This window comes from Thamnophis elegans, chromosome 9 (genome assembly GCF_009769535.1).
Source record: "Thamnophis elegans isolate rThaEle1 chromosome 9, rThaEle1.pri, whole genome shotgun sequence".
Lineage (NCBI taxonomy): Eukaryota > Metazoa > Chordata > Lepidosauria > Squamata > Colubridae > Thamnophis > Thamnophis elegans.
In genome coordinates, this window is record NC_045549.1 from 11,358,848 (window position 1) to 11,370,969 (window position 12,122).

General features: G+C 43.5%; 1 protein-coding gene across 1 annotated transcript in view; it reads right to left on the reverse strand.

The window, feature by feature from the left end:
- HPSE (heparanase) overlaps positions 1 to 12,122 on the reverse strand; it is a 42,670-nt gene that overhangs the window by 19,192 nt on the left and 11,356 nt on the right. Inside the window, exons 2-5 of the mRNA XM_032223986.1 lie at positions 8,503 to 8,648; positions 4,625 to 4,759; positions 3,492 to 3,665; positions 966 to 1,140 (exon numbers count right to left, since the gene is read on the reverse strand). Coding sequence (XP_032079877.1) covers positions 966 to 1,140; positions 3,492 to 3,665; positions 4,625 to 4,759; positions 8,503 to 8,648 — 630 coding nt within the window. The remainder of the gene's footprint in view (positions 1 to 965; positions 1,141 to 3,491; positions 3,666 to 4,624; positions 4,760 to 8,502; positions 8,649 to 12,122) is intronic.

A 12,122-nucleotide genomic window follows, 5' to 3' on the forward strand; every position in this document is an offset into this window, starting at 1 on the left:
CGCCCACGGAACTGGTAAGATTTTTTTTTTTAGATTTCACCATTGTGCTTTATTATTATTTTTTCAATGCTTGTGAGTTTTATTTGTGATCCATATATTCTTTTAGTCCCATGTGTCCTAAATTTTAAGAACTAACTACAGTACGATCTCAGTATCTCTTGCCACATTTGGTTTACTTTCATTACCATTAAATGTCACATCAAAATACTGTAAAAATAAACAATTACTCCATTCCAGCTAAACGGTTCTCATTTCTTCATTATTCTCTTCCCAGAAAAAAAAGGTTTAGTTTGAAACTAAATAGATAGATAGATAGATAGATAGATAGATAGATAGATAGATAGATAGATAGATAGATAGATAAATTTATTTATAGGCCGCCCTTTTCCCTGAGGGGACTCAGGGCGGCTTACAACGTATAGGGAAGGGAATACACACAATGACATATAAAGACAATACGTAATTAAAAATAGAAGCAACATTCATTCATCATTCGGGAGGGGACGGATTATAATCTTAACCCCAGGCCTGACGGGATAGCCAGATCTTGAGGGCTGTGCGGAAGGTCTGGAGGGTGGTGAGGGTACGAATCTCCACGGGGAGATCGTTCCAAAGGGTCGGAGCTACTACTGAAAAGGCTCTCCTCCGCGTAGTTGCCAGTCGACACTGGCTGGCGGATGGGACTCGGAGGAGGCCTAATCTGTGTGATCTAATAGGTCGCAAGGAGGTAATTGGCAGGAGGCGGTCTCTCAAGTACCCAGATCCACTACCATGGAGGGCTTTGTGGGTGGTAAGTAGCACCTTGAAGCGCACCCGGAGATCAACAGGTAGCCAGCGCAGCTCGCGGAGGATAGGTGTTATCCCAATGAAAGCAGCAAATAATAGCTTAAGCAAACCATGATTACATTTTGCATCTGGTTCGGCTATTTAGCACATCCACAGTACCAAATATTTTCATTTTTTACCTTTTAAGCAAAATTTTACTGTGCTTCCGATTTGACCTTCCTAAGTCGGGGCCGTAGATTCTGGCGTTTTTGTAGTGGATGTAATTGTTCAGAAGCTGCCGCAGTTGTATGAAATCTTTACCGAGTTGGTGGCCATTGATTTCTATTCCAGACTTGTGCAAAAAGCTGTTAGGCTCTGCAGAAAATATAAATAAAGGCATTTGCCCACTGTTAATAGCGTATTTTTCAGACTATAAGACGAACCAAGATTTTGAAGAGGTAAATATATATAAAAAAGTGTTTGCACTCCACAGGCCTCCCAAACCCTCTGCAAGCCTTGTTTTTGCCTCGGGGCTCCGGGGGGTGGGGGGGGCAAAAAACGGTCTGTTTTTCACAAAAACAGGCTATTTTTTGCAAAAAAAAACCGCACGTAGACCTTTGGGAGGCTCTTAAGAGTGCTCCTGGGGTGGGGGCAAAAAAAGGGCATGCAGAGCTTTGGGAAGCTCTTAGAGTGCTCCTGCCCCCCCCCCCAAATGATCAAAAATGGCCCTCCCCAGCCCTTAGGAGCACTTTGCAAGCCTCCCAAACCCTCTGCGTCCATTTTTTGCAAAGGGGGCAGGGTTTCGGGAGGCCAAAAATGCTGTATTCAGTGTATAAGATTTTCACCCTCTTTTTTGAGGGAAAAAGGTGTGTCTTATACGCCAAAAAATACAGTATATTTATCCCAGGGGTGTCAAACTCACAGCCCGGAGGTCGGATACGGCCCACGGGTGGTTAGATCTGGCCTGCTTTTCTTGAAAACAGCGAAGGACTGGCCCACGATGCCTCTGCCAGCAAAAATGGAGCTTGGGAGGGGCACATCCTGCGTTTTCGCTGGCAGAGGGTTGCAGGGGGCCATCCTAGCTGAAAATAGAGCTCGTGTGGACCACACATGCCCCCCCCCCCCCAGCTCCATTTTGCTGGCAGAGAGTTGCAAGAGGCTGTCCCAGCTGAAAATAGAGCTTGGGAGCCTGTTTTTATTGGCGAGCACTCGGGCCACCACAGGCGCCCCAGACACGAGTGATGTCAAGCCGGCCACGCCCACCCCCAAGGTCAAACAAAACCCTGATGCAGCCCTCAGTGAAATCGAGTTTGACGCCCCTGGTTTATCCTAACTCCAGCACACGTACAGTAATTCTCTAAATGTTTACACAATGGTAATATAATCAACCCCAAATATGGAACCTTAAAGGCCAAGGCCAATTAATAGATAAGCTTGAAAACCATAAAGCACATTTAGAATGAAAAATATACAAGGTTTTTTTCCCCATCTCCAGAACATTTCAGCTAAAGCTTGCTATGAAAAGCACAGGTTCTAGCTTTGTTTAAGTGTGGCTTTTAAAAAATATGAATATTAGGTGATCCTATTCGTGTTTTTGTCTTTCATAATGTCAGTTTTGATTGAAGCGGATCCAAATATGCATATTTAACTCTTTTGACTGGATAAGTAGCAATTTCCCACTACAACTGTAATGTGCCACTGCCAGATTTTTTTTTTTTTTAAAAAAGGATGCACAAATATTGTTGAGTTAAAAATGTTGATGTGCAACACAGTTTTATAGCTTGTCAGTATTGAATTTAACATAAAGATGTTCAATGCCCTTCCCCAAAACCAAGTACAGTAGTCCTCAACTTACGACCGGAACAGAACCCAAACTTTCCATGGCTAAACAAGGCATTCCATGGTTAAATGAATTGCATTCCATTTCCCTTTTTTTGCCACAGCTGTTAAGCCAACCACTGTTGTTAAGTGAAACACTGGTTGTTAAGCAAATCTGCCCCACCCTTCCATTGACTTTCCTTGTTGGAAGCCAGATGGGAAGATTACAAATGGTGATCGCATGACCCCGGGAACAGTGCAACTGTCGTAAATACATGCCAGTTGTCAACCTTCCTAATTTTGATCGCGTGACTGGGAATGCTGCAACGGTCGTAAGAATGAAAACTGGTCACGAGTCACATTTTTCAGTGCCATTGTAACTTCAAATGGTCACTAAACAAATGATTGTAGGCAGGGGTGGGCTGCTGCGGGTTTGCACGGGTTCAGGCGATCCTCTAGCTAAGCATCTGCCCAGTTCGGTGAACCTGCAAATCAGACCCCTGGCTGGCCCCGCCCACCCTGTGCCAGCCACCCCACCCAGTCGCTCTCAGGAATCTCCACGCGGCCTGTTTGGGATGCCAGGTAAGTACAAGGCCTGCGGAGAGGCTGGGAGAGGGCAAAAAATGGGCCTCCTGGAAGTTCTGGAAGGCCGGAAATGGGTCCGGAGTCCGAGGGAAGCCATTTTCGCCCTCCCAGAGGCTCAAGGAAAGTCTCCGGAGCCCAGGGAGGGCGAAAAGGCCCCCCTGCCATAGTGCAGGTGGCCGGATAGGCCACGCCCACCATGGCCACACCCACCCAGCAACTGGGCAGAGAACCCGTTGCTTAAATTTTTGAAGCCCAGCCCTGATTGTAAGTCGAGGGCTACCTAAATACATTTCCTCATGAAATCCTTAAACCTATGCACGTACCATTTCCGAGTTCCCAAGACAAGATGTAATTCTGGGAATTAGTGTAATTCATAATCTGCTGAGCATTTGAACTGTCCCACTGGGAACTGTCTTTCCGTAATAAAGCATTGAGGCCAAAGATCAGGTGCAAATTACTGCAATTTGCAAAGTTGTATAAAATATCCAGTGTACTTCCTGTTGAGAGAGTGAAAACGAAGCTGCATGATATGCACAGAAGATCTAAATCAATTCAATGAAAATCCACGTGATAATCATTTTTATTCCCCTCCCCGTTTCATTTCTACAGAACTTTTGAAAGTAGCGCTGTATTTTTCCTGCATGGTGAACTATCAATTACTCTTCTTTAACAAGGATTCCACCACAACAATGATGGCCTTATTATTATTATGTCTCTATGAAGCATTGTGTGATTTTAAAAAAAACCCACATGCTGATTGGTCTTTTTAATTCTGAAATATTTCCAAATACCATTTATGTGAAAGAGCATTTTATTGCAAAATAGTTGATAACCCAGGGTAGATGGACTAGATGGCCCACAATATCCCTTCCAATCTGTTATATTTGGGGCTCTGTACGATCTCTAGTATGGTCTTTGGCTCCTTCCATTTGCCAAATCAGAGTAACGGAATAATAGAATTGGAGGTCTTCTAGTCCAACCCTCTGTTTAGGCAGGAGACCCTACACCATTTCAGTCAAATGGTTATCCAATCTCTTCTTAAAGCTCTCCAGAGATGGAGCAGCCACAACTTCTGGAGGCAAGCCATTCCACTGATTAACTGTTCTAGCTGTCAGGAAATTCCTCCTTAGTTCGAGGTTGCTTCTCTTCTTGATAGGTTTCCATCCATTGCTTCTTGTTCTACATTCAGGTGATTTAGAGCAGTGGTCTCCAACCTTGGCAACTTTAAGACTTGTGGACTTCAACTCCCAGAGTTCCTCAGCCAGCTTTGCTGGCTGAGGAACTCTGGGAGTTGAAGTCCACAAGTCTTAAAGTTGCCAAGGTTGGAGACCACTGCTTTAGAGAATAGGTTGACACCCTCTTCTTTGTGACAGCCCAATATCTAGAAACCAGCAGATGTCTTAAATCTCCATTAATAGGTTTTTCTCAACAGTATTCATGATCACACGGGCCTTACCTGTAAATGTGATGTTTTTATACCTGTTCTTCACTTGCTCCCGGAAGATGAGTTTCTGCTCAAAAAGCCATTGAGATTGCAGTTGCGCTATGAAATCCAAAGGGGCAGTTCTGAATGCACAGATGTCCACCGTTGCTAGAGCATGAGACAAGAGAAACAGGAAGATCTCACCACTGAGTGTTGAATTGGAGATGATGAAAGGTTTAAGGGACACGGAGAGAACTTCAATAGTTGGGCAAGTGACTCTTCTCGTTTAAGGAAAATGGACACCTGTAGTTTCCCAGAAATAGTGAGCTACATTTCCCAGCATTCCTCGATGTTAGGTCTCTGAGGATGATAAGGGTAGGTTTGTGGCCCTCCAGCGGCACTGACAGCAGAGTCAGACAGTGAGGAGGTTGGGGAGGAACATGGGCCAGTCCTGGAGGCTGGGGAAGGCTTGGACGAGGGCTCTGTGTCGGAGGCAGAGAGGGGACCAAGGCCATCTGGCAGTTCTCAGCTGCCTTCAGAGCTAAACAGCAGTGAGGCAGAGGAACAGCTGGAGCCTGTTCCCAGTGTGCGCCTGCGCAGAGTTGCCAGAAGAAAAGAACAGCTAGGAAATCAGGATCAACTTGGGAGTAAAGGCACAGGTGGACGATGAATGGCCCGTCCCATAGGAAATAAAAGAGGAGCCAAAGAGGAGTGGGCTTTTGCAGGAAACAATTCATTCGTTCGTTCGTTCATTTCAGGAGTGTGGAGATCTGTCCCTGAATCTCAGGGACTCTGTGCCAAGTCTTTCCTTGCACTGCACTTCATTTGGACAATATTTACACGGCAGCTTTCCAAGCTAGATAATGTCTGTGGTCATAAATTCACCTTTGAAAGACTGTTTACCAGGCCTTTGCTGAAGGTGAATGAGAGGAATTTACATTTGTTTAATAAAAGGGGTTTTGTCGGGATCAGGAATCTGTTTCGTGCTTTTTGGGGAAGCCTCGGTCAGAACAGGTATGAGTTTCATCATACTTGGAAAGCCATAGCTTCCTTCTTCAAGTATTAGTGGATTGTGAAGAAGAAAGTGGTAAAGATTTAAGATAGGGCCATCTCTCTTTAAGACGATGGAAATTGGAAATAAACACTGGTTTCTAGCCCAAAACAGAAAAAAAATTAAAACAAGAATAGATACTATACTGTAGGTAAAGTTTTATTATAAGTTTCTATAATTATATATGTATCTTCTATACCTTTCAAAATCTCCTGAACCTTGAAATTTATTCTACCTTTAAAAAGAATAGCTATTCTCCCCTGATTTAGTAGATCCTGGTGGAATAAAATTGTTTATCACACCTATCCTTCAATCTGTGTGTTGTGTATGTTTCTTGCAAGCTATCAGAGGACAACAGAGTTTTTGCTAATTCTCTATTACCGTTCAGATTTTTGCAAGTCAGATCTGGCAGCCTGATTTTATGTATTGTATTATTTATTTATTTATTTATTTATTTATTTATTATTATTTATTATTTATTATTTATTATTTATTATTTATTATTTATTATTTATTATTTATTATTTATTATTTATTATTTATTATTTATTATTTATTATTTATTTATTATTTATTTATTATTTATTTATTATTTATTTATTATTTATTTATTATTTATCAAGCATGTATAAGATAACAGATATAAGTGTAAACATGATTATGAATACATGAAATGGATGCAAATAAATGGGGACATTAGATAGAATGGGATCGGAACAGAATAAAAGGAGGGGAGGGGAGGAGAGGAGAGAGAGAACAGAACAGAACAGATTTCTTTATTGGCCAAGTATTATTAGACACACAAGAAATTTGTCTCCAGTGCATAAGTTTGTATGTATGTTATCATTTGTGTCTGTACCCTTGTGCCCCTCAATAAATACTTTTCCCTTTGCCTGAACTACTTAGTGCTTTGTACTGTGTGGGTGTGTGCAAAAAAAGGCACTTTGCAAAAGTTCAATGTTTTCTCTCCCAATTCAGGCACTAGGTTCCTCCTATTCTTCTAGCAACGCAAACACAATTATTTTTAAACGAACAAACTGCAAAAACTGCTGAGCAGGCTCTACCCTATGGTTACAGCTCACAACAGAGGACCAAAAACAATGGTTAACCCACAGCATCCGGGGCATACACATTCAAAAGAGAAAGATCCTGAGAGAAAGCTAATTACCGGTAGCTATCAACTAAGGAGCTCTATTGCCCTATCTTGAAGAGCAAGGGAGGCCACAGGGACAGGGACACATGAGAGTTTGTCCCCTGTTGTTGTGTTATCCTTAGAGACACTTTTAATAAGGAGCTTCCTTCCTCCCCAGTAAACCTAATCAGAACTGAACAAATTCTGAACAAGAACAGTAATAGAAAACAGTCATTTTTCAAGACCACAGGCTGAATCCAAAGATGCTTTTCAAAAGGACTTTATTGGGTTTTTTTTTTTCTTTTTCTTGAAGACATTTCACTTCTCATCCAAGAAGCTTCTTCAGTTCAGACTGAATGGTGGGGAATGGAAGGATTTATATTCTTTGCAGTCATCTGCTCCACAGAACCCTGCAAGGTTGTTGGTTGTTAGCTCTCTTTAAGAGTCCTTGAGGCCACTTGGGGGTTTTTCACTACCGTCTGGGTCAGTTGAATTCCCCACCATTCAGTCAGAACTGAAGCAGCTTTCTTGGAGGACAAGTGAAATGTCTTCAAGGATAAAAAATCAAAGTCCAATTTCCTTTTGAAAAAGCACCTTTGGGACAACCATGACTTGGGTGTCTGAGAGTCTCCCGAGGCTAAAGTTTCATACGACTCATGATACTGGGTTGTCAGTATGTGATTTAAAAGATAAAGCTTCCGCTCTAGTCGTTCCTGACTCTAGGGGACTCTAACGGTGCTCATCTCAGTTTCAAAGCCGAAGAGCCAGCGCTGTCCGAAGATGTCTCCGTGGTCATGTGGCCAGCGTGACTAAACGCCGAGGGCGCACAGAACGCTGTTTCCTTCCCACCAAAGGTGGCTCCTATTTTTCTAATTCCGTTTTTATGTGCTTACGAACTGCTCAGTTGGCAGAAGCTGGGAGAAGTAACGGGAGCTCACTCCGATATGCGGCGCTAGGGATTCGAACTGCCGAACTGCTGACCTTTCTGATCAACAAGCTCAGCGTCTTAGTCTCTGAGCCACCACATCCCTTTTTAATTATATACTAATGCTTAAAAACTAATAGAAGGAGCAGAAATCAATATGGATGTTTACATGATTACAAGAAAAGTTGCCACTCTGAGGCTGCATGTAGAGAATGAGCCACACAACTCAACCCTCTTGTGATCTTTGGAAAACTATTTCATTATATTGTCAAGTTTTACCCATTTTGCTACTTTGAAACCTTAACATTATTCAACTTGCCAATCAACTGGAGGGAGAGAAGGGTGAAATAGATATAACTGCTGACCTTTCTGATCGACAAATTCAGTGTCTTAGCCAGTGGTGAAATTCAATTTTTTTACTACCGGTTATGTGGGCGTGGCTTGGTGGGTGTGGCGCAGCTTGGTGGGCGCGGCTTGGTGGGCGCGGCAGGGGAAGGTTACTGCAAAATCGCCATTCCCTCCCGAACAGCTGGGACTCGGGAGGCAGAGAATAGATGGGGGCGAGGCCAGCCAGAGTTGGTATTTGCCGGTTCTCCAAACTACTCAAAATTTCCACTACCAGTTCTCCAGAACCTGCTGGATTTCACCCCTGGTCTTAGCCATTGAGCCCCCAAGTCCTATGTATGTGATTTAACCGCCCATTATTTAAATTGTTTTGGGTCTTCAGGTTTGGTGTATGTTTGGAGAACATGAAGCCGTACTTAAGGAGTATGTTGCCATTAATAAGCCGAATAGCATCCTACCTTGTTTTCTAAGGAAATCCTGGAAAATCTTCTCCTCAGGGGTTGGCTCCTGTTGAGGATCGAAGATCAGGAAGTCTCCTTTGGTCCCACCAAACCTCAAGAAGGCAGGAGACAAACCTCTGGCTAATGTGCGGAGTTTTGTAGAGCTGGGGAAACAAATACCAAAGATATAATGCCATGTTTTCCCACCCAAACATCACATCTTGCGCACCCTTTGATAGATTCTGACTTAGCACGTTATGCAAAAACCACTGTTTTGACTTACAAACTACGATTTATGCATTGATATATTGGTTGACCCATTGTCAGGTATGATCTATTCCCCTGATGGCGAGCCTATGGCACGCGTCCCACAGGTGGCGCATGCGAGCCATTGCTCCAGCTCAGTTCCATGGCGCATGCTCCCGCGCCTCCCACTGGCCAACTGATTGTCAGGTCTCTACCGCACATGTGCAGGGGACGTGGCTCATTCAGGAGACATGCGGGCATGTGGGGGGTTGGGTGGGGTCATGCAGGGGGGCAGAGAGGGAGTGCAGGGGCAGTAACCTCCCCCCATCACCCGCAGCCCATTTTTGTTCCCAGGAGGCTGCAGGAAGGCCTACCAGGCCCAAAATGGGGTGGTGTGTGTGTGTGTGTGTGTGTGTGTGTGTGTGTGTGTGTGGTGGGATTCAGCCAGTCCGCACCACTTCGGGTGAACCGGTTGTTAACTTTCTGAACAGTTTGGTGAGCTGGTTGTTGGAAGAAATTATTAGGGCAGAGAACCGGATATTAAATTATTTGAATCCCATCACTGGTGTGTGTGTGTGTGTCACACATGCATGTGCATGGGGACGGGGAGCGTGGGAGGGGCACATGCACAGGGGGAAGGGCATTGTGGGTGTGTTGCACACATATTGCATTATGGGTGCGCATATGCGTGCTGTCAGCAGACAACTATAAAAAGGGTAGCCATCACTGATATATTCAATAAACAATAAGCAATTCACAGTTTATCATACAATGCAAACCCAAACAGTGGCTTTAATTCATTGTCATTAATTTAGTTCAGGGGTAGGCAATACATGTACAGGCCCCCCCAAGGAACTGGAAAGTGGGAAAATCACACTCCTAAATTGTATCTGCAAACTATTTAATACGGCAATGCTTGTGAATTTTCTTCAGCAATGAACAAATTTAATAAGTTTAACTGGCCTAAGTAAGTCTAAAACTTTAATATCCAAAAATAAGAAATGGGATTAAAAAAAAAAAACAACCTCCATCAGAGTTTCTTCTAAAAACCTCAGTGTTATTTTCAGAATTTTTTATTGGCCAAGTGTGATTGGACACTTGGAATTTGTCTCCGGTTCATAAGCTCTCAGTGTACATGTAAGCAATAAGTGATAAATTTAGGACAAATCATAAGATACAACACTTAGTGATAGTCACAGGATACTAAATAAGCAATCAACATGAATCATACTAGGATACTAAGTAAACAATATAAATTGTAAGATACAAGCAACAAAGATATAGTCAAAAGAGGATAAGGAGCTAGGAAAGATGAGAATAAGAATACAAGGCAGCTTTACTAGATAGTTTGACGGTGTTGTGGGAATTAGTTGTTTAGCAGAGTTGTGGCATGGGGGAAAACTGTCCTTGTGTCTAGTTGTTCTGGTGTGCAATGCTTTTGATTTAGTTCCAGGGATCCTGAGAGCTAAATATTTTTTTTAAACTCTTACCTCTCCCAGAAGTAATTGAATTCATTGCAAATTCAACATATCCCAAACTTTATTTTAATCCCCAACTTGCAAAAAGCTGGACTAACTAATGCAACGGCCAGCTACTTGTGTAAACGTTCAGGCATGCAACACTACAAACTCTTGAATCAAGATTATTTTAAAAAAAAAAAAAAAAACCTCAGGGACGCCAGCAATTTGCAAATCACGTGATCACAACGGATTTACCTGCCAAGTCAAGGAAGCAGACCAGATTCTTAAGTGCTGACAGGGTACAGTCATTCTGAAGCAGCAAAGCATATACTGTACACTATTAAGAAGGAGGTCAGGTCACCCTAATGATAGAGTGCCAGGAAAAGCTTGCCTTTAATTGAAGGATAGCTAGAGTAGAGATTTCCTGTACTTAACAGGTTCATCTGAATGAGGATTTAAGTATTGAGTCTGCTCTGTAATACATATAGCACTCAACTTATGACCAAAACAGAGTCCAAAATGTCTGTTGCTAAACAAGACAGCAGTTGAGTTTTGTTCCATTTTACGACTAAGCAGAGCCACTGTTTACGAAGACACAATTTCTCTCTTGAAGCTGAGAAGAATTACATTTCTATTTAAATCACTGAATTGCATAGGCCTGCGCAGACGTTTCTGAAGCTAAGCCCATGCAAATTCTATGCACATCTTGGGTTTTGAGGCTGTCTGTTTTAAACGATGCGCTTCCTTTCTCTTCCCTGGGAAGTGCCGCCCTGCAGCTATGAACCAAGGCCAAAGAATGCCATTGAGCTTGTGCAGAGTGTTAGCCTTCCCTTGACAGGATACGACTGGGGGTCGATGAAGGTAGGTTGCAGATCTTTGATAGATAGTTTTAATGTAAGAAAAAAGGAAGCTATTATGAAAGAATGCCAGTGACTTCTAACTAGCAGATACAAATTCTATTTACATTGAAATCAAGGATCACATTTTGGGGGCTTTCTTCTCCTGCTTTGGGGGTCTTTGGGGAAGGAAACCTGTCTTTTTGGCAGAATCGTTAGTTTCACTTGTGGCCCGCCAGCGGCCAGCAGAGCTAGTGGCGGACTGAGTCCATGAGGAGGTTGGGGAGGAACATGGGCCAGTCCTGGAGTCTGGGGAAGGCTCTGATGAGGGCTTTGCGTCAGAGGCAGAGATGGGGCCAGAGACATCTGACAGTTATCAGCTGCCTTCAGAGTCAGATATCAGTGGGGCAGATGAACAGCTGGAGTCTGTTCCAGAGGGGGTATTCAGCAGGTTCTGACTAGTTCTGGAGAACCGGTAGCGGAAATTTTGAGTAGTTCAGACAACTGGTAAATACCACTTCTGACTGGCCCTACCCCCATCTATTCTCTGCCTCCCAAGTCCCAGCTGATTGGGAAGAAATGGGGATTTTGCAGTATCCTTCCCCTGCACGCCCACCAAGCCACGCCCACCAAGCCATGCCACACCCACAGAATCGGTAGTAAACAATTTTGAATCCCACCACTGGCCTGTTCCCTGTGTGCGCATGCGCAGAGCTGACGGGGGAAGGGAACAGCTAAGGAACAAGGGCCGACTCGGGAGTAAAGCCACAGGTGGATGGTGAAGGGCCCCTCCCATAGGGAATAAAGAGGAGCGAAAGGAGAGGGGAGTTTGCAGGAGACAAATAGTTCAATTCTTGCCAAGTATTGTCTGCTACAGCATGGCGTTTGGAAGATATCAGCCTGGCCGCTCTCCAAGCCTGATAAAGGTCTGTAGTTATGAAATCTCTTGAAAGACTGTTGGCTGGGACTTTGCTGGAGAGGAATTCACTTTAAACTAAATAAAAGGGATTTTATTAGGACAAGGAGTCTGCTTCGTGCTTTTGGGAAGCCTAGGTCAGAACACACTTTCCTGCTTACACTACAGCAGGGATATCCA